This window comes from Ranitomeya imitator, chromosome 2, assembly GCF_032444005.1.
Source record: "Ranitomeya imitator isolate aRanImi1 chromosome 2, aRanImi1.pri, whole genome shotgun sequence".
Lineage (NCBI taxonomy): Eukaryota > Metazoa > Chordata > Amphibia > Anura > Dendrobatidae > Ranitomeya > Ranitomeya imitator.
This window is the reverse complement of record NC_091283.1, coordinates 285,781,105-285,806,252: the sequence shown is the minus strand read 5'-3', so window position 1 is coordinate 285,806,252 and position 25,148 is coordinate 285,781,105. Positions and strand designations below refer to the sequence as shown.

General features: G+C 43.7%; 2 protein-coding genes across 4 annotated transcripts in view; one reads left to right on the top strand and one right to left on the bottom strand.

Moving 5' to 3' along the window:
• LOC138663194 (zinc finger protein 345-like) overlaps positions 1–25,148 on the bottom strand; it is a 306,522-nt gene that overhangs the window by 157,897 nt on the left and 123,477 nt on the right. The window lies entirely within an intron of this gene.
• On the top strand, positions 675–25,148 carry LOC138663192 (oocyte zinc finger protein XlCOF7.1-like). 2 transcript variants are annotated; one of them, XM_069749345.1, is made up of 7 exons: positions 675–779; positions 8,453–8,603; positions 8,735–8,911; positions 8,994–9,117; positions 9,201–9,298; positions 9,487–9,577; positions 23,149–24,775. In XM_069749345.1, exons 2-7 carry the CDS (start codon positions 8,502–8,504, stop codon positions 24,645–24,647), a joined length of 2,091 nt encoding a protein of 696 aa, XP_069605446.1. In that variant the 5' UTR covers positions 675–779; positions 8,453–8,501; the 3' UTR covers positions 24,648–24,775. The 2 variants fall into 2 exon arrangements, with proteins under 2 accessions (XP_069605446.1, XP_069605447.1); XM_069749346.1 differs by lacking the exon at positions 675–779 and having other exon boundaries at positions 7,250–8,603; positions 23,149–25,148.

Below are 25,148 nucleotides of genomic sequence, written 5' to 3'. Positions count from 1 at the left end.
AAGTGGCTGTCGTGAAGGTTTCTAGAAACCGAATTACCAGTAAGACTAATTCTATTTTTACACCCCTTATGCAATATATATGATTCCCCTCACACAGTATAAAGTTTCCACAGTACTGGCATGTCTCACACAAAAGATATTTCCACAGTTTCACCATACCCCCAAACATAGTATAATCTCACAGTCCCGCCATTCTCTCCACACAGTATGTTTCCATAGTACCATCATCCCACCACACACAGTGTAATGTTCCCACAGTAGCACCATCCTCCAACATAGTATAATGTTTTCACAGTAGCAGGTTCCTACACACACAGTATAATGTTCCCACATTACCGCCATCCCCTTACATAGTATAATTTTCCAACAATAGCAGCTTGCCATTCACACAGGATAATGTTTCCACAGGACTGGCATCCCCCTCGCACACAGTATAATATTCCCACAACACTGCCTTCCCCCATTTTCTAATATTCCCACAGTACTGCCCTCTACATGCACAATATGGTACCATCCACCCCACCGACAACCTCACAGCTACACAGTGTTCCAAATTATTATGCAAATTGGATTTAAATGTCATAAAGATTTAGTTGTTTTATTTCTCAAATAAACTTGTGGATGGTATTGTGTCTCAGGGCTCAATGGATCACTGGAATCAATGTTAAACACATGTGATAATTAGTTTTCCAGGTGATTCTAATTAAATCCCAGCTCCCCGAGGAAGCCATTGCGAAAAGCGCGTCGGGGTGCGTGGCAACAGATGGACATCAATATGGGTGAGACTACTTACAATATGTATGGCCCCTTAGTGTTTTAGGTGGTGAGTTTTCTATGACGGGTCACTGACCAAAGAACAGTGAGAAATCTCTGTTACTATTGTATACTTACCTCTAGGACACTTAGGGTTTGGCCATCCCTATATCTCTGGAGTATATGCACTGGCACTTTGGTTTAGATTGATATTTTGATTGGGGATATTGCTGATGATTATGTATTACTTTTGCCCATGAGTATGTCTTGTCTGTAGCATTTGTACATCTATATATACAGTGGGGCAAAAAAGTATTTAGTCAGTCAGCAATAGTGCAAGTTCCACCACTTAAAAAGATGAGAGGCATCTGTAATTTACATCATAGGAAGACCTCAACTATGGGAGACAAACTGAGAAAAAAAAATCCAGAAAATCACATTGTTTTTTTTATCATTTTTTTTGCATTTTATGGTGGAAAATAAGTATTTGGTCAGAAACAAACAATCAAGATTTCTGGCTCTCACAGACCTGTAACTTCTTCTTTAAGAGTCTCCTCTTTCCTCCACTCATTACCTGTAGTAATGGCACCTGTTTAAACTTGTTATCAGTATAAAAAGACACCTGTGCACACCCTCAAACAGTCTGACTCCAAACTCCACTATGGTGAAGACCAAAGAGCTGTCAAAGGACACCAGAAACAAAATTGTAGCCCTGCACCAGGCTGGGAAGACTGAATCTGCAATAGCCAACCAGCTTGGAGTGAAGAAATCAACAGTGGGAGCAATAATTAGAAAATGGAAAACATACAAGACCACTGATAATCTCCCTCGATCTGGGGCTCCACGCAAAATCCCACCCCGTGGGGTCAGAATGATCACAAGAACGGTGAGCAAAAATCCCAGAACCACGCGGGGGGACCTAGTGAATGAACTGCAGAGAGCTGGGACCAATGTAACAAGGCCTACCATAAGTAACACACTACGCCACCATGGACTCAGATCCTGCAGTGCCAGACGTGTCCCACTGCTTAAGCCAGTACATGTCCGGGCCCGTCTGAAGTTTGCTAGAGAGCATTTGGATGATCCAGAGGAGTTTTGGGAGAATGTCCTATGGTCTGATGAAACCAAACTGGAACTGTTTGGTAGAAACACAACTTGTCGTGTTTGGAGGAAAAAGAATACTGAGTTGCATCCATCAAACACCATACCTACTGTAAAGCATGGTGGTGGAAACATCATGCTTTGGGGCTGTTTCTCTGCAAAGGGGCCAGGACGACTGATCCGGGTACATGAAAGAATGAATGGGGCCATGTATCGTGAGATTTTGAGTGCAAACCTCCTTCCATCAGCAAGGGCATTGAAGATGAAACGTGGCTGGGTCTTTCAACATGACAATGATCCAAAGCACACCGCCAGGGCAACGAAGGAGTGGCTTCGTAAGAAGCATTTCAAGGTCCTGGAGTGGCCTAGCCAGTCTCCAGATCTCAACCCTATAGAAAACCTTTGGAGGGAGTTGAAAGTCCGTGTTGCCAAACGAAATGCCAAAAACCTCACTGCTCTAGAGGAGATCTGCATGGAGGAATGGGCCAACATACCAACAACAGTGTGTGGCAACCTTGTGAAGACTTACAGAAAACGTTTGACCTCTGACATTGCCAACAAAGGATATATTACAAAGTATTGAGATGAAATTTTGTTTCTGACCAAATACTTATTTTCCACCATAATATGCAAAAAAAATGATAAAAAAACAGACAATGTGATTTTCTGGATTTTTTTTTTCCCAGTTTGTCTCCCATAGTTGAGGTCTACCTATGATGTAAATTACAGACGCCTCACATCTTTTTAAGTGGTGGAACTTGCACTATTGCTGACTGACTAAATACTTTTTTGCCCCACTGTGTGTGTGTGTATATATATATATATATATATATATATATATATATATATATATATATATATATATATATATATATATATATATATATATATATATATATATATATATATATATATATATAATTGTCTAATGGTCACTTCCATCTGTCTGTCTTTCTGTCTCTTTCTGTCAGTCACAGATATTGATTGGTCGCGGCCTCTGTCATGGAAATCCAAGTCACTGATTGGTCGTGGCAAAACGCCCACGACCATTGCCACGACCAATCAGCGACGGCCACAGTCCGCAGTCAGTGCCCGCTCCATACTCCCCTCCAGTCATCCAGTCAGCCCTCAAACAGGGTTAATGCCAGCCTTACCGGAGCGTGGTGTAACGCACTCCGGTTACGCAGCTATTAACCCTGTGTCACCAACGTTTTACTATTGATGCTGCGTATGCAGCATCAATAGTAAAACGATCGAATGTTAAAAATAATAAAAAATCATTATATACTCCCCTTCCTCTGCCTTTCCCGTTCCTCGCGATGCTCCGGTGACCGCTCCATGCAAGCGGCAGGTTCCGGTGGCAAGGATGGTATGCGAGAAGGACCTGCCATGACGTCACGGTCATTTGACCGCGACGTCATCACAGGTCCTACGAGAAGGACCTTCCATGATGTCACGGTCATGTGACCGCGACATCATCACAGGTCCTGCGCTCATACCAATCCTGGAACCGGAAGCTGCCGCGTGCACCGCACACAGGCGACAGGACTACAAGGGACCCTCAGGACTACAAGGGGCCCTCGGAAGTGAGTATATGTTTCTTTTTATTTTTTAACCTGTTACATACGTGACTGGCCAATATTACTACGTGACTGGCCAATATACTATGGCTCTGTGCTGTATACTACGTGGCTCTGTGCTGTATACTACGTGGCTGTGTAATATACTACGTGGCTGGGCAATATACTACGTGGCTGGGCAGTATACTACGTGTCTGTGCTGTATACTACGTGTCTGTGCTGTATACTACGTGTCTGTGCTGTATACTACGTGGCTCTGTGCTGTATATTACGTGGCTGGGCAATATACTATGTGGACATGCATATTCTAGAATACCCGATGCGTTAGAATCGGGCCACCATCTAGTATATATATAAATATAAATATAATATTTATTTATAACTTAATGACTTCTGTTTTTACTCAGTTTTTGCAATAAAAGAATACAATTTTATTCTAATCAAGAAAACTTTTTCTTAGATTTTTTGGTGGTGTTTTTACTCCATGTTTTGGTGGTTGAATGTTGCTTGGGGGCTCTGCAGGGTTGTACCCATATGTATACGGGTTGCTTTAATCACATATTATTGTGATGGTATCTGTATTTGAGATTCTGTTGTTTGACCATTATTAGGCATGTAAGTATCGTAGTATCTTGGCCGCCCCATACTATCGAGTACTCGGGGGCGGAGGGCATTCAGCCGAACTCTGTCACACCTTTTGAGATGCCATGTTTGCTTTTGACAAGAGCAAGTGGTTAAACTGCCAGGGTTTTTGTTGCAGCTGCACCTGTGCTGTCCCTGAGGTGTACATCTATGTTCTGGGGCCCAAATTTTTTTAAATTAACATGTTAAAAAATAATAGAACGGGTCTTCTGCTTTTTTATGTTTTTTTTTTTCTTCTTCCATCTATTTTCTTTTTTAAACATTTTAATATTTGCTTTTTTTTCTGGTGTTTTTCTTGTAATGTAGGAAAGCCTAAGGCCAGAAATAAACCCCATAAAACACTGTATATGGAGACTTTGGTGTCAAGTACCATTTTTTGGACAATAAGATGCATTTTTTTTCCTCCAAAATTTTAGAGAAAAGGGTGTGTCTTATAGTCCAGATGTACCTTATAGTGGCTCTAGGCAGGGGGGAAGTGACAGAGACAGAGGAGCAGGTTACAGGAGGCAGGAGCCAGCAGCTGCAGCTAACACGTCTGCCCGCTGTTAAAGAACATGAATATTCACTGCTCCCCACGCCCATAGTCCCTCTCACTGGGCCTGTGGAGCAGTGAATATTCATTCTCTTTAATAGCGGGCACACATGATCGCCCAACCACTATTAAAGAAAATTAATATTCACTGCTCCCAATGCCCAGGAATATGGGAGTGGGAAGCATTGAATATTCTGGCAGCTGATCTCGGCATGTGGAGGCTACTTACACGTTGTGCGCTGCTTACACTCTGAAATCAGCTGATGGAATCAAACATGGCGCTGAGCAGAGGGAAGGTGAATAAAATTGTTTGTTTATTTTTTTATGTGAGCAGCGTGAAGGGGTCATGTTTACCAGGATTGGGTGACATCTATACCATGATAATGATGGGAGCCATGTTTACCAAAATGAGGATAGTGGCCATGTATATGAGGTTGGGGATGGTGGCCATGTATATCAGGTTGGGGATAGGGGCCATGTATACTATGATGGAGATGGGGGCCATGTATACTAGGATGGGGATGGAGGCCATGTAAACCAGGATGGGGTGCCATGTATACCAGGAAGGGGGGTCATGTATACCGGGATGGGGCCAACCATATACTGTATATACCAGGATGGTTAACCATGTAAACCAGGATGAGGGTGGGGGCCATAGATATCAGGAAAAGGGGCCATGTATACTCAATGGGGGGCCGTATACCTGGATTGGTGGCCATGTATATATCTGAATGAGGACATGCATACCATGATAGATATTATATATACCTGAATGGAGCCACTTATATCAGGATTGGAGCATATACAGCTCTGGCAAAAATTAAGAGACCACTGCACAGTTTTCTAAAAATCACCATCTCTACATGTCTGATAGCCATTCCATTCCAGAGTCGGTTCAATTCCAACCAAAGTACCCCTCATTCTACTTAATGTGCTTCTGATTAGATGATAACCTGAACCAAATCTTATTTAACGAGGGAAAGTATAAAAAACACTGTTGTGGTCGTCACAATCCTCTTGAAATAGGACAAGCTGGATGACCAAACAAGTGCTAGGAATAGTCCAAAATTAATTTGAATGAAAAAATAATTTTTAACAATGTCAATGGAGTTGAAAAGAAAAGTCTTGAGTGAGGAAAAGATGGGCTCAATTCTGGCTTTACTAGTAGAAGGACTGTAGTCCATTACAACAAGGTCAAGCAGCAGACATTAGGGACAACAAAGCTACAGATCGGCAAAGAGCGAAAGCGACTCTCCACTGACCGGGATGACCATCATCTTATTCGAATGTCACTCAGCAAGTGACCTACAAAAGGAATGGCAAATGGCAGCTGGGGTGAAGTGCACAAGTCATGTAAAGCTAGAAAAAAGCCTTTCATCAATGAGAAGCAAAGGAGAGCCAGGCTGAAGGATTGGACCATAGAGGACTGGAGTAAGGTAATCTTCTCTGATGCGTCTCATTTTCAGCTTTGCCCAACACTTGGTCGTCTAATGGTTAGATGGAGACTTGGAGAGGCGTACAAGCCACAGCGTCTTGCACCCACTGTGACATTTGGTGGAGAACCGGTGATGATCTGGGGATACTTCAACTCAGGCAATGCTCCCTTACTCTGTGGGCTGGTTTTTCCAGCAGGACAATGCCCCATGCCACACAGCTAGGTCAATCAATGTGTGAATGAAGGACCACCACATCAAGACCCTGTCATGGCCAGATCTGAGCCCCATTGAAAACCTCTGGAATGTAATCAAGAGGAAGATGGATAGTCACAAGCCATCAAACAAAGAAGAACTGTTTACATTTTTGCTCCAGGAGTGGTGTAAGGTCACCCAAAAGCAGTGGGAAAGACTGGTGGAAAGCATGCCAAGACGCATGAAAACTGTGATTAAAAATCATGGTTATTCCACCAAATATTCATTTCTGAACTCTTCCTGAGTTAAAACATGAGTATTGTTGTTTCTGCATGATTAAGAACTTGTTTTCTTTGCATTATTTGAGGTCTGAAAGCACTGTTTCTTTTTTATTATTTTGTCAATTTCTCATTTGCTGAAAATAAATACAAATTTTTTAGCTTTAAATTTTGGAGACATGTTGTCAGTACTTTTTAAAATAAAACAACAATGTACATTTTACTCAAAAAATATACATATAAAGAGAAAAATCAGAGTAAGTGAAAATTTTGCGGTGGTCTCTTAATTTTTGCAAGAGCTGTATATATAAAATTTAAAACCTAGGTGCGTCTTATGGTCCGGTGTGTCTTATAGTCCAAAAAATATGGTAATTTCTGACCGTGGTGTTTTTGAGCACAAAAAATCTTTTATAAAAGCCTCAAACTTCTGTGTGTGAATCAGACCTGAGATCTGACGTGATAGAAGATTACAGTGCGGGGAAGACTGGAAAACTTCATATAAACGGCTAGTGGTGATGGAGTCAGTGACCGACTCTGGACAAATATGTTTCTAGAGCCGTAGTAGAAGATGAAGATGTCGTCCTCATCATGAAGTAGTTATTTCTCCTGTCACGTGTAATGAATATCTCCTGCAGTATTGCTAATGCCGATTCCAGTGTCGGTAAATGAGACGAGGCGAGAATTAGCGTTATGGAAGATGAGTCTATGAGAAATGTATTCAGCTGCCGACTCCGAGGAACAAACTATTTGTTGTCTGTGGCCTAAACTTTATAGGTTCTATTAGTAGATGTCAGAGAAAAAAAACAATGTTGTAAAATAATAAAAATATACCATAAGACGCACCGGACCATAAGACACACCCCAAATTTTCAGAAGGAAAATGGGGGGGGGGAAAAAATGTGTCAAATGGTGGCCCGTCATACAGTCCAAATTCAGCTTACCGTGGGAAATCAGTAGCGCTGGTGGCGCATGGTCACAGGGGGTGTTCGGTGGTCCGGCAATGATATGACTCCTATTGTAGACTGGTGCGGCAGGTTCTGTGGTTCTCGTGGTGCGGTGGCTCCTCCAACATTTTCTGAAAGCCCGGAGCACCCGCACATCCATTGCTGTGATGCATTGGCCTCTGGGAAATCCCATCCCAGGCTGGTGCGGCAGGTTCGTCGGTGCTCAGGGTTGTGGGGGCTACGCTGTCATTTTGTGAAAGCCCTCGAGGCCCGCACACCCCTACTGGTGCGATGCGGTGGCCTCCGGTAAAATGGCCTCTGGGAAAATGCCGCAGCAAATTGAGATCTCGGCACCAAGATCTCATCTCCCGAGATCTCAGTGTGTGCATATGCCGACCTGGCAGCCATTTTCCCAGAGGCCATTTTACCAGGAGACACCACATGGCAGCAGTGTGGATGTGCGGTACTCCGGGCTTTCCAAAAATGTTGGCGGAGACCCGCACCACTGCACACTGCCGAATATTGCCGCACCAGCCAAGGAAGGGAGTGTGATCGCCCTGCAGTGTGGGACCACCGTAGAATCACCCGACTCCTGCTGCTGTCACACTAATTGTAAGTATATTCCGACTAGGAGACGCACCCCCATTTTCCACCAAAAATATTTTTTGGGGAAAAGTGCATCTTGTAGTCTGAAAAATACGGTAATTGCTGATTGGGTCCCCGCCAGACTCTGTATTTTCGGGTCTGTCCCAAAGAACTTGTGATTCCTACAGCAAATTAATTCCCGAAGCAGTGAGTAACATAGCCAGTGATAGGTTGCATGGAGGAGATGTCTTACTCAGTAATTCAGCTTATGTTCCAGTCCATACAAGACCAAAGAATACAACATCTACACGTTCTGTCTTCTGAAATGTTTCCCTTGTTATCTCCAGTAATTTTATTATTACACAGAATTCTTTGTAATGATTCATCGTCTCATCGTCTTCCTATTCAGGTCCCTACAATATCCGATCCTTTCAGTAGACATCTTCTATATTAAGAGAATGTTTCTTAACTACCCATCAAGAATGGATATGAAGAGGGACAAGATGGCAGAGAGGATATTACACCTCACCCTAGAGATCCTCTTCCGTCTTACTGGAGAGGTGAGAGATTCTGATGACGTCCCATTACATAATTCTTATTTATGGCAATAAAACTGTTGGACAGAACTGGAGAGGTGAGGCCTCTGGAAATGTCTGTAGTGAGATTTATTAATGTGTCTCTCCATAACCAGGATTACACAGTAGTGAAGAAGACCTCTAGTGAGCGCTGTCAGGCCCCTGTGTCTGAGGGATGGGGAAGACCCCTGAACCCAATCACGGGGTCTCCACCTCACCTGATACATGAGGACATCAATGACCAAAAGATCCTAGAACTCGCCTACAAGATGGTTGAGCTGCTGACTGGAGAGGTGACACTGCTGGGAATGGTGGGACATTATACAGTAACGCTATGAAGGGATCGGGGGATGACTGTATCATTGTCTGTGTCAGGTTCCTATAAGGTGTCAGGATGTCGCCGTCTATTTCTCCATGGAGGAGTGGGAGTATTTAGAAGGACACAGAGATCTGTACAAGGACGTCATGATGGAGGTTGCCCAGCCCCTCACATCTCCAGGTAATAGACAGGACTAAATACACACGGCCTATAATTATCTGTATGTAAAGAATGAATTCAGTACCTGTATGTGTTTCCTCCAGATCTATCCAGTAAGAGGACAACACCAGAAAGATGTCCCCGTCCTCTTCTTCCACAGGACTGTAACCAAGAAGATCCCAATGTTCCTCAGGATCATCAGGTAGATGGAGAGAAGGTGTCATGAGATCTCTCCTATGATGTGTAGACGGCTGTGAAGGTCTTGTGCTCAGTCTTGTTTTATCCACCAGTATTACATGTTTCATACTGGTGTCACGAGAACGGTGGAGATGGCAGGATTAGAGCTGATGTGACTTTCTCCATCTGTGACTTTTACATTATTTATTTCAGGGTGAAGATCTGACCCATATTAATACTACAGAGACATATGTGAGGGGTGATGAGCGGTGTAAAGAGGAGATTCCTACATATGACTACCAAGGTGAGTCATGACCACTAAATGCAGAGAAGTCACAGATTCTTTTCACTCACCGGCTGTGGCTGCTTTATCAATGGTGTAGTTCGGACGTAGCAGAATCGTGTGATCCCCATTTTGCCGGTAGGGCATAACATTCTCCTCCATCCGAAAATATTTAAATGGCTTTGTGAAATGGTGAAAACCTTTTTGTATAGCGCTTACAACCTGCAGGTGTAAGGCGGCCAGGGTGATAGTCGTGGCAATGAGCTGTAGTGTTTGCACACCCTGGCGCCCCACAGATGAAATACAGAGTCCTTTCTGTTGTGTGTTTGTGTGTGTTGTGTGCAGCAGAGTACTCAGTTCAGTTGCTGGAGTTCCCTCGGTCTCTTTCACTCCAGCTTCAGGATTCCAGGTTCCATAAAACAGTGCATCTTTACAGTCCTTTTCAAACAGTTCAACTTTACTGATAACATGGGCACCCATCACTTTTGCAGCACATTTCACACAAAGCATCATATCTTGCACTTTCCCTTCCTTCTGGGTAGACTCCATTTCCTCTATAACCTCTCCTTCTCTCCCGGCAATCCATGCCATCTCTGTGGACAATCTGTGTCCCTTCCGTACTTCCTGCATCACCAGCTCCTTGTCAGCCCCTTGTTCGATTCCATCTTGCAAAGGTGCCGGGAGTTCCATCTTACTGACTTCCGCCCCAGTCGTAGACCCCAGAGCCGCCCTGAGGATGATCCTGTTGAGCTGATCGCCGACTGTACTATTCTCCAGCCTGGGGCCCCTTATTGCCATCCGCAGCTTTACCCCCATGACTTGTAGCTGTCTTATACACTGCATGCACCCTGCCCTGGACAAGGCTGCCCAAATGTCTGTCTCCAATCAGGGAGTATCCTGATTATACTTCCCTGCTCCTTGCTGTACCTCCCCTTTAGTTAACCCCTGTGCTGCCTACCTCCTGCTCTATTCTATGATATCATCTATCACTACTGTGCCCCCCCCCCCTCTATTCTAGCCTTACTACAGTTCTAGCCTATCCTATATCCTATTCTAACTCCAATCCTATAAACCGTACCCATTGAGTACATTCACATTATGGTATATAAACATTACATCACATTACAATATATGAACAGTAATACACAGTGAGGTGCCACATGTGAACGTGCGAACAGAGTCGAAGGCCCACGAGGGTCCCGCCACCTTCTTACACTGGATCCACCTACCCCTAGGGATTCGAACATGCTGACCATTACCTGCCCAGGTCTGTAGACTGCAAAGCCAAATAACAACATACATAGACTGTGCTGACAAGATATTATGATGGGCCTGTAAGAGAAAGCGGAGGGTAATGATGCTTTTGGCTTCCTAGATCCCTGATATCTTATTGGATGAATCTCCGTTCTCTCCCTTCTGTGCTGCTGAATGTGATCATATGGTCCCTACAAGACCAGGTCCAGTCTTTCTGGCCAAACTTCGCTTATATGATCAACAACATTGAATGTGCAGTGAGGCCAAGTGTGAATTTCTGTACAATAACCGTTTCCCTTTATCCTGACTTTTCAATTTGTATTAAAAACTGACTAATTTCAAGGAGGAATGTGATGAACTACATAAAAAAGAATACTCCTGTGCCATGATCTATCTCTAAGCTGTGCGTGGTTCATGGCTGTAATATACATTTATTCACTCCTGCAGGACATGTGTTGGCTCGAGTCCTGGTTTCATAGATTCACTCCATGTCATAAATTACATTATGTTTTCGATCCTGAGGAATTCAGATTACTTCACAATCTCTCCTGAAATGGAGGCGCTAATACTTCCTCTACTCTTCTTGTCAAGATTTATAGTATCTTCAATTGCCCACCATAAATGAGTGCAACTCCAGTTTAGTGTTGGAGTTCTCCCCTCGTACATACTTTTTTTTGGGGGGAGATGTAACATATTTTTTATTCTATGTTTTTTATTTTTACATGTTCATTCTGGTTGATGGTTTGATTGTGGTAGGATCAGCCTGCCTCAGTTAAATGAGTTTGTAAGTTTGGAACTCCCTGGTATTTATTTTTTTAAAGTCTCCATTACCTCTTCCAAATGTGCGAGATCTAAATTGTAGATGCCCCAGCTCTGCAATATTATAAAAAGTTCTCTTTAAATGTCTAATATTTTTTCTTGAAACTCATCTGATAGAAAATATTGGCCCTTACGATAGTTTAGATTGCCAAGAGCCACCGAGCCCCATACTCTAATTACTCCAGAGAGTTGATACCACTGCTCATATTTTACTGATGAAGACTGCTGAGTTTGGACAATAACACATCTATCAAAATGTTCATAGTCACAGTTTTTGACTACAGTAGTTACTGCCCCAAATACTCCCATTTTTCACATCTGACATGTCGCTTTTTGTGGTGATAACTTTGGAATTCTTCACAAAGGATAATAGGAAACAAATGGACCTCACAAATTATTTTCCAACGTCTCTTGAATCCAACAATACCCTGTATACGGTTGTACACTACTGTCTGGGCACATGGCAGGGTTAAGAAGGGAATGATCACCATTTAGCTATTTGAATGCATATCTTGTTGGAATAGATTCCAGACACAATGTATTGGTTACCTGGCAGCTCAAAATATGGCTACCACGATTAGGCTTGGCACTATCTACTCAGCTTTGTAGATCCCAAGGATTGCCTTGCTCAACATTCTTTACATGGATATGTTCTTATACAGAGATCCCTAGGCTTGGGTCATGGTGTTACCTGCTGTTCTGTGGAGTGAGGTGGGATGATGAATAGTCAAGTAGTTGGGTCAGATCCACGAGGGCAGAGAAAATACAAAATCATAAGAAGCAAGATTAGTCACTAAGGGGTCACAGCAGCTGAGCACAGAGGACTGAACCAGAGGAGAACAAGGCTGTATCTGGCATCTTCCTCCAATTTGCTTTGAGCTTTAGTAGGGTGGGGTGCTTTCCAATTGGCGAAAGCAGGAAGCAGATTACTCCAGATGGACAGCACACACACCCATAATGCCTGACTGGATGGTACTACAGTTCACAGCAACCCTAATCTAAGTGGCTGAACAGAGCCTGCACCATCCAAAGCTTCTGGTTCTGATATCTCCTCCATCCCCAGTGCTGCCTGCAGAATGAATGAGGCCATGCCTGGTGACAGAAGTAGAGGTGGCAGGTGCGGATCCCAGGCGGGATGGTACACACCATTTTCACAAGCCTTAATATGACAAAATGCAAAAAACCAGAGTAGTTTAACCCCTTAATGACAGCCAATACGTCTTTTAACTGACCTGAGATATTAGAGAATATCCTCCCCATACAGTTAACAATCCAGCAGCTGTTGGCTGTCCACTATAGCTGACAACTTGCTGTATCAGCCACCATGAGTGTTTGCACCGTCCAACTCTGTTTAACCCCTTAGATGCTGCTGTAAATAGTGACTACATAATTATATACAGTGGGGCAAAAAAGTATTTAGTCAGTCAGCAATAGTGCAAGTTCCACCACTTAAAAAGATGAGAGGCGTCTGTAATTTACATCATAGGTAGACCTCAACTATGGGAGACAAACTGAGAAAAAAAAATCCAGAAAATCACATTGTTTTTTTATCATTTTTTTTGCATTTTATGGTGGAAAATAAGTATTTGGTCAGAAACAAAATTTCATCCCAATACTTTGTAATATATCCTTTGTTGGCAATGACAGAGGTCAAACGTTTTCTGTAAGTCTTCACAAGGTTGCCACACACTGTTGTTGGTATGTTGGCCCATTCCTCCATGCAGATCTCCTCTAGAGCAGTGATGTTTTTGGCTTTTCGCTTGGCAACACAGACTTTCAACTCCCTCCAAAGGTTTTCTATAGGGTTGAGACCTGGAGACTGGCTAGGCCACTCCAGGACCTTGAAATGCTTCTTACGAAGCCACTCCTTCGTTGCCCTGGCGGTGTGCTTTGGATCATTGTCATGTTGAAAGACCCAGCCACGTTTCATCTTCAATGCCCTTGCTGATGGAAGGAGGTTTGCACTCAAAATCTCACGATACATGGCCCCATTCATTCTTTCATGTACCCGGATCAGTCGTCCTGGCCCCTTTGCAGAGAAACAGCCCCAAAGCATGATGTTTCCACCACCATGCTTTACAGTAGGTATGGTGTTTGATGGATGCAACTCAGTATTCTTTTTCCTCCAAACACGACAAGTTGTGTTTCTACCAAACAGTTCCAGTTTGGTTTCATCAGACCATAGGACATTCTCCCAAAACTCCTCTGGATCATCCAAATGCTCTCTAGCAAACTTCAGACGGGCCCGGACATGTACTGGCTTAAGCAGTGGGACACGTCTGGCACTGCAGGATCTGAGTCCATGGTGGCGTAGTGTGTTACTTATGGTAGGCCTTGTTACATTGGTCCCAGCTCTCTGCAGTTCATTCACTAGGTCCCCCCGCGTGGTTCTGGGATTTTTGCTCACCGTTCTTGTGATCATTCTGACCCCACGGGGTGGGATTTTGCGTGGAGCCCCAGATCGAGGGAGATTATCAGTGGTCTTGTATGTTTTCCATTCTAATTATTGCTCCCACTGTTGATTTCTTCACTCCAAGCTGGTTGGCTATTGCAGATTCAGTCTTCCCAGCCTGGTGTAGGGCTACAATTTTGTTTCTGGTGTCCTTTGACAGCCCTTTGGTCTTCACCATAGTGGAGTTTGGAGTCAGACTGTTTGAGGGTGTGCACAGGTGTCTTTTTATACTGATAACAAGTTTAAACAGGTGCCATTACTACAGGTAATGAGTGGAGGAAAGAGGAGACTCTTAAAGAAGAAGTTACAGGTCTGTGAGAGCCAGAAATCTTGATTGTTTGTTTCTGACCAAATACTTATTTTCCACCATAATATGCAAATAAAATGATAAAAAAACAGACAATGTGATTTTCTGGATTTTTTTTTTCTCAGTTTGTCTCCCATAGTTGAGGTCTACCTATGATGTAAATTACAGAGGCCTCTCATCTTTTTAAGTGGTGGAACTTGCACTATTGCTGACTGACTAAATACTTTTTTGCCCCACTGTATGAGTAACAGAGTGTGGGGGGCTTCCTCTTTATCCCAGTTGGTGCCCTCATGATTTTGTGGTCCTGATGTTTGCCGTGGCAATTCATGGCCAAATAGTGACCTTAGAGTCTGAGTACTGTAGTAATCTGTTCAGAAGTTAGAGACATTTAGTTGGTAAAAATACACATTTTCACTTCTGTCATACCACTTTGCATTAATTCCTGTAAAGCACCTGAAGGGTTAATAAACTACCTGACTGCAGTTTTCAATATGTCAGGGGGTGCTATTTTTAAAATGGTATCACTTGTGGGGGTTTCACTATATATAGGACCCCCAAATCCACTTCAAACATGGATAAGTCCCTATAAAAATAAATTTAGTAAATTTCCTTGAAAAAATGAAAAATTGCTGCTACATTTTTAAACCTCCTAAAATGCTAACAAAATAAAACTACATTTTATAAATGATGCTGATGTAAAGCCGACATGAGGGAAATGTTATTTATTAATGGCTTGCTGTGGTATGACCATCTGGATTAAAGGGATAATCATTCAAATTTTGAAAATTGCAAATTTTTTAACATTTTTCTCAAATTTTTGATATTTTTTTATAAATGAACACAAAACATATTGACCTAAATTTACCATTATCATAAAGTATAATATGTCACAAAAAACCGTCTCAAAATCACTGGGATTTGTTGAAGCGTTGCAGAGTTATTACCACATAAAGTGACACTGGTCAGATTTCAAAAGTTTGGCTCCGTCACTAAGGGGTTAAAACCTCATAAAGTGACTCCATTTTGGAAATGATAATAAGTCGCCCCCAGGGCAGTGGGGTACTCGGTACCAGGTCCGGTCTCGAGGGGGAATGTCACGATGGCTGCGACCCAGTCCGTGGCCCTGGGCCTCAACGTAAAAGGGGAACAGTCTTTTAAGGGAAAAGTGTTTAAAGTCTGTTGTGACGCCACCTGTGGAGTTCGGTCAATAGTGGGACCAATGCTGCATTAAAGGAGTCCTCGGGGGGGGGATGTTGTGGTAGCACTTATGTTACACTTCCCACAGGTGAAGCAGGGTCCTAAGACGTAAGCTGTGAATGGTATGTGCCAGTGAATAAAGATAGGACACAAGTTGTAAGTCTTTACCTGGTGTACTGCAGTTGGCTGGCCACAATCCAGGGCACCAGGCATGGGTGGTGATATGGCGCGGCCAGCTCAGAGGCAATGAAGGGTCCCCTTCTCCATGTGAGCTCCGTGAGCCTTTCCTCTAGCGCCTCTTGAAGATGAATTCCCTGCTGCCTGAAGTTTCCTACAGTGTACTCCAGTTTCCCCCAGTCCTGCAACAGGTACCTGCACGACGGGCAGCTCGAGCCATTTTACAGGGACTCAATCACGCCCCGGGCTCCTTAGGTGCTGCTGCGTCTCAGAGCAGAACCAAAGGGCCAGCAACTGTATGTAATTAGCCCACACCTTGCCTGTGTCCTAGAGTTCCACAAAAGCCTCGGGATCCCGGCACCTGGTTCCAGCGCTTCGGCTCTGAGGGTGCCCGGTCACAGTTTCCCTCTGAGCCCTGTTCCTCTCCTTTGCTCCTTTCCTCTCCAGGTACTCCACATCCAACCCTCCAGGTTCTTTCTCCTTTCCCAGATGCTGCAGCTCCCTCGTGGCTGTTAGACCTCTCTCCTGCTCTGCGGCTCTCCTAGACGTCCTTCCACTTCAGTGTTCCTCTCCAACTAACCTAACTCCTCCTCCAGGTCAGGATACATATAGCTGGGGGACGCTCCCCTGAATCCGGGTCTTGAGCTCCCCCTCCTGGCCTGGATTTAGAATGTGTTGCATGTGGGTGCCTTACCTGGTGAAGAGAACTTCCTTGCCTCTGATCATGACATTACCTTCCCCGAAGGAAGAAAAGCAACATCACTGTAGCCACTGGTTTCCTGGGGTGCTACATTAACCTTCAGTGAAGTAATCTATAGTAGTGACTATGTTGACTCCACAGCCACTTTCCAAAAATTAGCGCGCAGTGGATGTTGGAGAGTGAAAACTTCGAATATACCATTTTATTACTCACCACATAGTGCCCAGATTGTGCTCCAAGAGACACACACCGTAAATTAAGTGGGTTCTTCTCACTATAATAATGACAACTACATGGGTCCTAATTTTGATTTGGTCACACTGAAAGGCTCAGAAGCGACGGGAAGATTTGACTTTGTGAAAGTGGATATAGATGGATTGGTTTATAAAATTCATATTGCTATTTGAACATTTCCATTGAAGAAGAACTCACCACCTCTCGTGGCAGCCTGTTCCACTCATTGATCACCCTACAGTCAAAAGGTTTTTTTCTAATATCCAATATGTGCCTCCTCCACTTGAGTTTCATCCCATTGCTTCTAGTCTTCCCATGTGCAAATTAGAATAAATCAATAAAGCTATTTTTATATACCGTATATACTCGAGCATAAGCCAAGTCACCTAATTTTACCTAAAAAAAAAAACAACTGGGAAACTTATTGACTCGAGTATAAGCCGGGTATGCATTGTCCCCTCATCCCTATCCTTGTATGCGTGGCTCCTCATCCCTATCCTTGTATGCACGGCCCCATCCCTATCCTTGTATGCACTGCCCTCATTCCTATCCTTGTATGCACGGCCCCATCCCTATCCTTATATGCACGGCCCCATCCCTATCCTTGTATGCATAGCCCCCATCCCTATCCTAGTATGCACGGCCCCATCCCTATCCTTGTATGCACGGCCCTCATCCCTATCCTTACTACAACCAATAGAGATGGTGAAGTAAACACGATCAATAGTTAATAGAAATAACAAATCTTTATTCATATACTAGAAAGTACATACATCAATGACAGTACACATGTATATATTCAAATACAAGGACTAATATTATAAATAGTAACAACAGATATGAAAATCCTAAAACTCTGCTGTCAATGGACTATGTAATATAACAACAGAGACATGCAAAACTGGAATCGCCCATAAACACCTAAGCTAATAGAGTAGAATACCCGAAAAATACTAAAGATGATACTAATACTGCGGTAGACTATCCCCTCGTATAATCATAGAGATAGGCCATATACATGTAAATAATCACCAGTATGGTGACAATGTACCACAACCAATAGGCAAATATCTATATAGAGTATATGAAATGATAGTACCAACTAAAGGCTACGACCTATCTATCATGCACAAAATCCTGTGTGTCCTTTACCTGCAGCCATAGCATAGGTGAATCAGCGGTACCCAGGTGACCCTGACGCGCGCTTCGCTGTCCTGCAGCTTCGTCAGGAGCCTATCCTTGTATGCATGGCTCCATCCCTATCCTTGTATGCATGGCCCTCATCCCTATCCTTGTATGCATGGCCCTCATCCCTATCCTTGAATGCACGGCCCTCATCCCTATCCTAGTATGCATGGCTCCATCCCTATCCTTGTATGCACGGCCCCATCCCTATACTTGAATGTATAGCCCCCATCCCTATCCTTAAATGCATGGCCCTCATCCCTATCCTTGTATGCATGGCCTCATCCCTATCCTTGTATGCACGGCCCTCATCCCTATCCTAGTATGCATGGCTCCATCCCTATCCTTGAATGCATGGCCCTCATCCCTATCCTTGTATGCATGGCCCCATCCCTATCCTTAAAGGAACGGCCCTCATCCCTATCCTAGTATGCATGGCTCCATCCCTATCCTTGTATGCACGGCTCCATCCCTATCCTTGCATGCATGGCCCTCATCCCTATCCTTGTATGCACGGCCCTCATCCCTATCCTAATATGCATGGCTCCATCCCTATCCTTGAATGCATGGCCCTCATCCCTATCCTTGTATGCATGGCCCCATCCCTATCCTTGTATGCACGGCCCTCATCCCTATCCTTGTATGCATGGCCCTCATCCCTTTCCTTGTATGCACGGCTCCATCCCTATCCTTGTATGCACGGCGCCATCCCTATCCTTGTATGCACTGCTCCATCCCTATCCTTGTATACTTATACTCGAGTATATACATCAACTTACCATTTTTACAGACAGTTTTAGGATAAATGTCCAAAAATATAAAGTTCAAGGATATTTTATTGATCGATAACTCAGGGGATATGGGTGGTGAAGGAGGGAGCTGGATTGTAATCAGTTAAAGTGATGTTGTAATGGCTGTTGGGAAAGGGGAAGGAAGGGTAAGCGGCATATTATAAGTGTTTGCAGGCTTCTTGCGTGTGTTGACAATTCTATGTCCTTTTTTTTACAATTTTGAGATATGTTGTTTTTCAAAAAGCATAGAATCCTGTAATGTACGGTGGTGGGAGGAGGGTTGGGAAGGTAATGCCAAACGGAGTGTTCGCTATGGGCGATGATGCCCCACTCTTGAAAAGAGGTGGAATGGTTAGTTGTGAGGGGGGAGGGGTGGGAGGGGGAGTTGGGAGAGGGGGGGTAAGGGAAGTTAGACAGCTCGTGCTCAAGAATGATGATACTCTTAGTGAAGATGAGTCAATTGATGGGGACCCGTTTTAAGATTTTGTGCTGGAATGTGAGAGGCCTAGGGGAAAAATCCAGACGAGCCGCGAGTTTGCAATATGCAAGAGACCAACGGGCCTCAATGATATGCTTGCTGGAGACACATTTGGTAAGGGAAAAGGTGGATGTCTTAAATAGACGGTGGATTCAAAAGGGATATCACTCTACTTTCTCCACATATGCCAGAGGAGTCTCAATCTTGGTCCCAGCGGGAGTTCAGTATGAGGAGGTGAAGGTATGTGTGGATGTGGATGGGCAGTATGTACTAATACGGTGTATACTGTATGGAATGATGATGTGCGTGGCTGCGGTGTATATTCCGCCTCCATACTCTAGCAGAAAGATTAGAGAAGTAATGGAGCGAGTGGAAAGATGGGGGCCGACACCGTTGATGATTATCGGGGACCTAAATAACATCTGTGATGATTATTGGGACAAAAATAAAAACACCCAGAACAGGTCGGAGGGGCACATCACAACATTTGGCACCTATATACAGGAGATAGGTTTGATTGATCTTTGGAGGGTCAGACATATTGGGGAGAGAGGGTACTCATGTTATTCACCAGCGCATGCCACTCTCTCTAGATTTGATATGGCTCTGGGTAACAGGATCTTAGACACACTGGTTGGGGAGGTGAGATATCTGCCAAGGGCCTTATCGGACCATAGTCCAATTGAGGTGGAGGTTAGATTGGAGGGGGCACGCTCGCTAAGGGGGAGAGAATGGAAGATTCACCCTAATTGGCTACAGAGTATTGAATTGGAAAGTATAGGTCGGGAGGTGGCGGAGTTCTTTGTCTTAAATGATGGAAGCACAGACGCTTTTACGATTTGGGATGCAATGAAGGCGTATCTGAGAGGACTACTGTTTAGGGACATTAGTAGGTGTAAGCGGAGGACGAGGGAGGCAGAAAAGGCGGCAGTGGAGGAGTTGAAGGAGGCAGAGGATGGAATGGCTACACTGGGAACTCCCGAAGCAGGGAAAAGGATGAAAAATGCACAAAATCATTTGGAAAAAATTCTGTTGGACAAAGCTGAGAGGAAGCTGGAATTTCAAAGAGTGCTGTTTTATCAGGAGGAGGAAACAGTGGGACATATGCTGTCGTTGGTGGCTGCTGCTCAGAGAGGTTCTTCATACATACATTCACTGGAACCTGTAAGCGGAAGTAGAATAACGGAAACACCTGAGATTTTGAGGGCTTTTGCGGACTTCTATGCAGACTTATATTCCTCCCGGTTTGGTGAATCGGTCGAGGATACATTGACTTTCTTGGAGGGTCTGGATCTGCCGAGACTGAATGAGGCAGATAGGGAGAGCCTTGAGGCCCCTATCACTGAGGAGGAACTGAGTCGTGCATTAATGTCCATGGCTAATGGGAAGGCGCCTGGGGTTGATGGGCTACCCGCTGAGGTCTATAAAGGCCTGGCAGAAGTGCTGATTCCTAGATTAAAAATGGTACTGGAGGAAGCTAGGTCCCGAGGGTGTTTGCCAGCCTCTATGAGAGAGGCCATAATAGTGGTTATTCCAAAGGAGGATAAGGATTTGGGGAAACCGGAGTCATACCGCCCAATTTCTTTACTAACTAAGGTGTTAGCTATCCGTCTTTCTAGTGTCATTACGGGTCTGGTGCATCCAGACCAGTCTGGCTTTATGCCTGATAGGTCAACGGCGATTAACTTGCGGAGGTTATATGTAAATTTACAGGTGAAGTCTGACAACTGTGGTCAAAGAGTGATTGTGTCGCTAGATGCTCATAAGGCGTTTGACAGTGTTGAGTGGGGGTATCTTTGGCAGGTGTTGGAATGTATGGGGTTTGGTCCGCAGTTTGTGGCCTGGATAAAGCTGTTGTATTCATTACCGACGGCCAGAATTAGAGTGAACGGGGAGTTGTCTCAACCTATAGAGCTGGCTAGAGGCACCAGGCAGGGATGCCCGCTTTCACCTCTCCTGTTTGCCTTGGCTGTAGAGCCTCTTGCTGCTAAGATTCAGCAATCTGATGGGGTCCCTGGGTTTAGGTATGGGGAAATTGAGGAAAAGATAGCGCTATATGCAGATGACGTTTTGCTGTTTCTGGCTGATCCGGACGATTCACTGAGAGGGGCCATTGAAATTGTTGAAAGATTTGGTACCGTATCGGGACTAACAATTAACTGGGGTAAATCGGTTCTCTTTAGGGTGGATGAAGTAGGAGAGAATGTGAGTGAGGCTGTTGGGGATGAGAGGCTTAAGGTGGTATCTCAATTTAAATACCTTGGAATATGGATTTCGGTGCCAATTGGGGAGTTCCTACAGAGAAATTTGACTCCTGTTATGGGAGTACTCAAGGCGAAGGTCGATGCCTGGAATAAGCTACATCTATCGGTGGTGGGTAGGATTAATCTTATTAAAATGGTCCTGATGCCTAAAATTCTATATGTTCTACATAATGCGCCAATTTGGATCCCTCGGGGGAAGTTCTGGCAGATTAATGCCCTCTTTAGAAATTTGATATGGGGAAGACACTATCCACGTATTAGCCTGGAGACGCTTCAGCGACCCAAGGAAGATGGTGGTTTGGCTTTGCCCAACCCGGAAATATATTTTCTTGCAGCCCAGAGTCAGCATTTAAAGGGCTGGGCGCGAGAGGCGTCATCCAGTGCAGTACAACACCTGATGGAAGGGGTGACAGGCCGACGGCCGGTGGTTCAATGTTTGGAAGACTGCTCCTTGGGAGCTTTAGGGAAATTATATCCAACCCTGGTCCTGATTCGTAAATTATGGAATAGATTGAGGCAGATTCGGGGGGTTACAGGGCTGACTAAATTTACACCGATATGGTCTAACAATAATTTAAAGGAATTTGAGGCTCTGGGAGGACTGATGGAGTGGCAGACTAAAGGAATTTGCTTTGTACACCAGATAATACAACAACGAGCATTAAAACCCTTCTCCCAATTGCAGGTAGAGTTTGGTCTGAGATCCACAGGGGAATATCAGTATGCGCAGATGAGACATGCCTTTGGAGCTCAAAATAAGAAAGCTGGCATCAGGATCCAAGAGGATATAGTTTTGGAGCATGTGTGTGGAGACGGGACTACAAGGGGAGTTATCTCTACCCTATATAAGGACCTTATTCACATGTATCTGCTAGATTTCCCTATGAAGGCAAGAGCCAAATGGGAGAGAGACGTGGGGCAGATAGAGAATGAAACCTGGGAATTGGTGATGGAGTGGGTTCCGCGACTATCTTTGAGTGAACCATACAGGCTCTCGCAGCTATATATTTTACACAGAGTATATAAATCTCCGGAAGTGCTACACAAAGCGGGATTGCGTGCTAACTCTGAGTGCCCGAGGTGTGCGAGTGAGAACGCAGGAATATACCACATGATGTGGACGTGTCCTAGGCTGGCAGCTTTTTGGGTGGTGGTTTTGAGCCGAGTAGAAGGTGCGTATAAGTGCAGAGTTCCAAGAGAGCCGATAATATGCTTGTTGGGATATGTGGAAGAGATTGGAGTAGACAACTCCTGGAAGATTGCAATCGCTAGGTTACTATATATGGCTAGAAAAGTGATAGCACGGAACTGGATAAAGGCAGAACCACCTGCGAGGAGGGAATTTCTCCAATATGTTCAACATGGTCTAAAACTGGAAAAAGAGGTGTACAGAAAAAGGGGGAAATTAGAAACGTTTAATAAAATGTGGTCTCCATGGCTTGAGATGGATTGAGGAGTAATAAAAGTCGGGAATCTTATGACTCGGATAGGGGTAATTTACCTGGGGCAAGGTTGGTCTCAGGGGAGTATAGATTGAGAATGAGCTGTCTTATGGGGGGGGAGGGCTGTTGGGGATATGTTGGGGTTTATTAAAATAAAGAAAATGTGTATGTAACATGTTGCAATGTAAATGGTAATATGATGTTCTTCTTTTGTATATTGTTAATAAAAATCTATTTAAATTTAAAAAAAAAGGATATTTTATTGAAAAATAATTGGTTTTATTCTTGACAGATGACTGTACCTGGAGATCAGAGGGACAGCTGACATCTTCAATTTTAAAATCAGATGATCTTGAGATCTCACAGGATACAATTGAAGTGAATGCCATTACTCCAGAAATACTATCATCCCTTCACAGCAAAGATCTGTCATCTGATTCAGTACCAACTACTAAGGAAAATCAAAGACCCAAAAGAGGCATTCAAAAACAAACTGTTCCTAAAGCAAGGAAGTCCTTTTCATGTTCAGAATGTGGGAAATGTTTTAACTGGAAACATCATCTTGATCGACACCAAAGAATCCACACAGGAGAAAAGCCTTTTTCCTGTTCAGAATGTGGGAAATGCTTTATCCACAAAGTGGATCTCGATAGCCACCATAGAAACCACACAGGGGATAAGCCTTTTTCATGTTCAGAATGTAGGAAATGTTTTGTAGAGAAAAAACATCTTATCGAACATCAGAGACGCCACACAGGCGAGAAGCCTTTTTCCTGTTCAGAATGTGGAAAATGTTTTGTGACTAACTCAGATCTTGTTAGACACCAGAAACTCCACACAGGGGAGAAGCCTTTTTCCTGTTCAGAATGTGGAAAATGTTTTGTGACTAAATCACATCTTGTTAGACACCAGAAACTCCACACAGGGGAGAAGCCTTTTTTCTGTTCAGAATGTGGAAAATGTTTTGTGACTAAATCAGATCTTGTTAGACACCAGAGACTCCACACAGGGGAGAAGCCTTTTTCATGTTCAGAATGTGGAAAATATTTTGGAGAGAAATATCTCCTTGTTAAACACCAGAGACTCCACACAGGGGAGAAGCCTTTTTCATGTTTAGAATGTGAGCAATGTTTTATAGAGAAAAAAAATCTTATCGAACATCAGAGACGCCATACAGGGGAGAAACCTTTTTCCTGTTCAGAATGTGGGAAATGTTTTGTAGAGAAAAAACGTCTTATCGAACATCAGAGACGCCACACAGGCGAGAAGCCTTTTTCCTGTTCAGAATGTGGAAAATGTTTTGTGATGAAATCACATCTTGTTAGACACCAGAAACTCCACACAGGGGAGAAGCCTTTTTCCTGTTCAGAATGTGGAAAATGTTTTGTGATGAAATCACATCTTGTTAGACACCAGAGACTCCACACAGGGGAGAAGCCTTTTTCATGTTTACAATGTGAGAAATGTTTTGTAGAGAAAAAAAATCTTATCGAACATCAGAGACGCCACACAGGGGAGAAGCCTTTTTTCTGTTCAGAATGTGGAAAATGTTTTGTAATTAAATCACATCTTGTTAGACATCAGAAATTCCACACAGGGGAGAAGCCTTTTTTCTGTTCAGAATGTGGAAAATGTTTTGTGACTAAATCAGATCTTGTTAGACACCAGAGACTCCACACAGGGGAGAAGCCTTTTTCATGTTCAGAATGTGGAAAATATTTTAACCAGAAATCACATTTGGTTATGCACCAGAGAATTCACACAATGGAGAAACCGGAAATCGGATCTTGATAAACACCAGAGCACCCACACAGGGCAGAAGTCTTTTCCTGTTCATAATGTGGAAAACGTTTTGTGAAGAAATCACAACTTGTTAAACATCATAGAATCCACAGGGGAGAAGCCAATCCAGCACAGGAGGTGACTATATAAATATTTATATTTTAACCCCTTAACGCCCAATGAAGGATAGAGTCCTCCTACATGACCGTGGGTCGCCAATGGGTTGGCATGAGACTCCTGTGGTTGTCATAGCTGTATAGCTATGAGCATCGCCCAGCGGTCGGCGCTCATGGCAAGTGAGCATATCTGCTACAGAGAGCAGGGCTGCAGCCCTGCTCTCTGTAGCAGAAGCAATCAGACAAGTGCAGCTTCTAGTCTCCCATGGGGACGATTGAAGCAAGTAGATAGTGAAAAAAAAAAAAAAATGTTTTTAAAAATATAAAAAAATAATATAAAAGTTCAAATCACCCCCTCTTGCACCATTCAAATAAAAAAAAAAACTAAAAAAAA

What these genes read in the sequence shown, in the direction of transcription:
- LOC138663192 (XM_069749346.1), top strand. Translation starts at nt 8,421, where the DNA reads ATGATTCATCGTCTCATCGTCTTCCTATTCAGGTCCCTACAATATCCG. An exon ending in CCAGCCCCTCACATCTCCAG is followed by an intron (nt 9,118 to 9,200) that starts GTAATAGACAGG and finishes TGTTTCCTCCAG; the next exon opens with ATCTATCCAGTAAGAGGACA. An exon ending in TCCTACATATGACTACCAAG is followed by an intron (nt 9,578 to 23,148) that starts GTGAGTCATGAC and finishes TATTCTTGACAG; the next exon opens with ATGACTGTACCTGGAGATCA.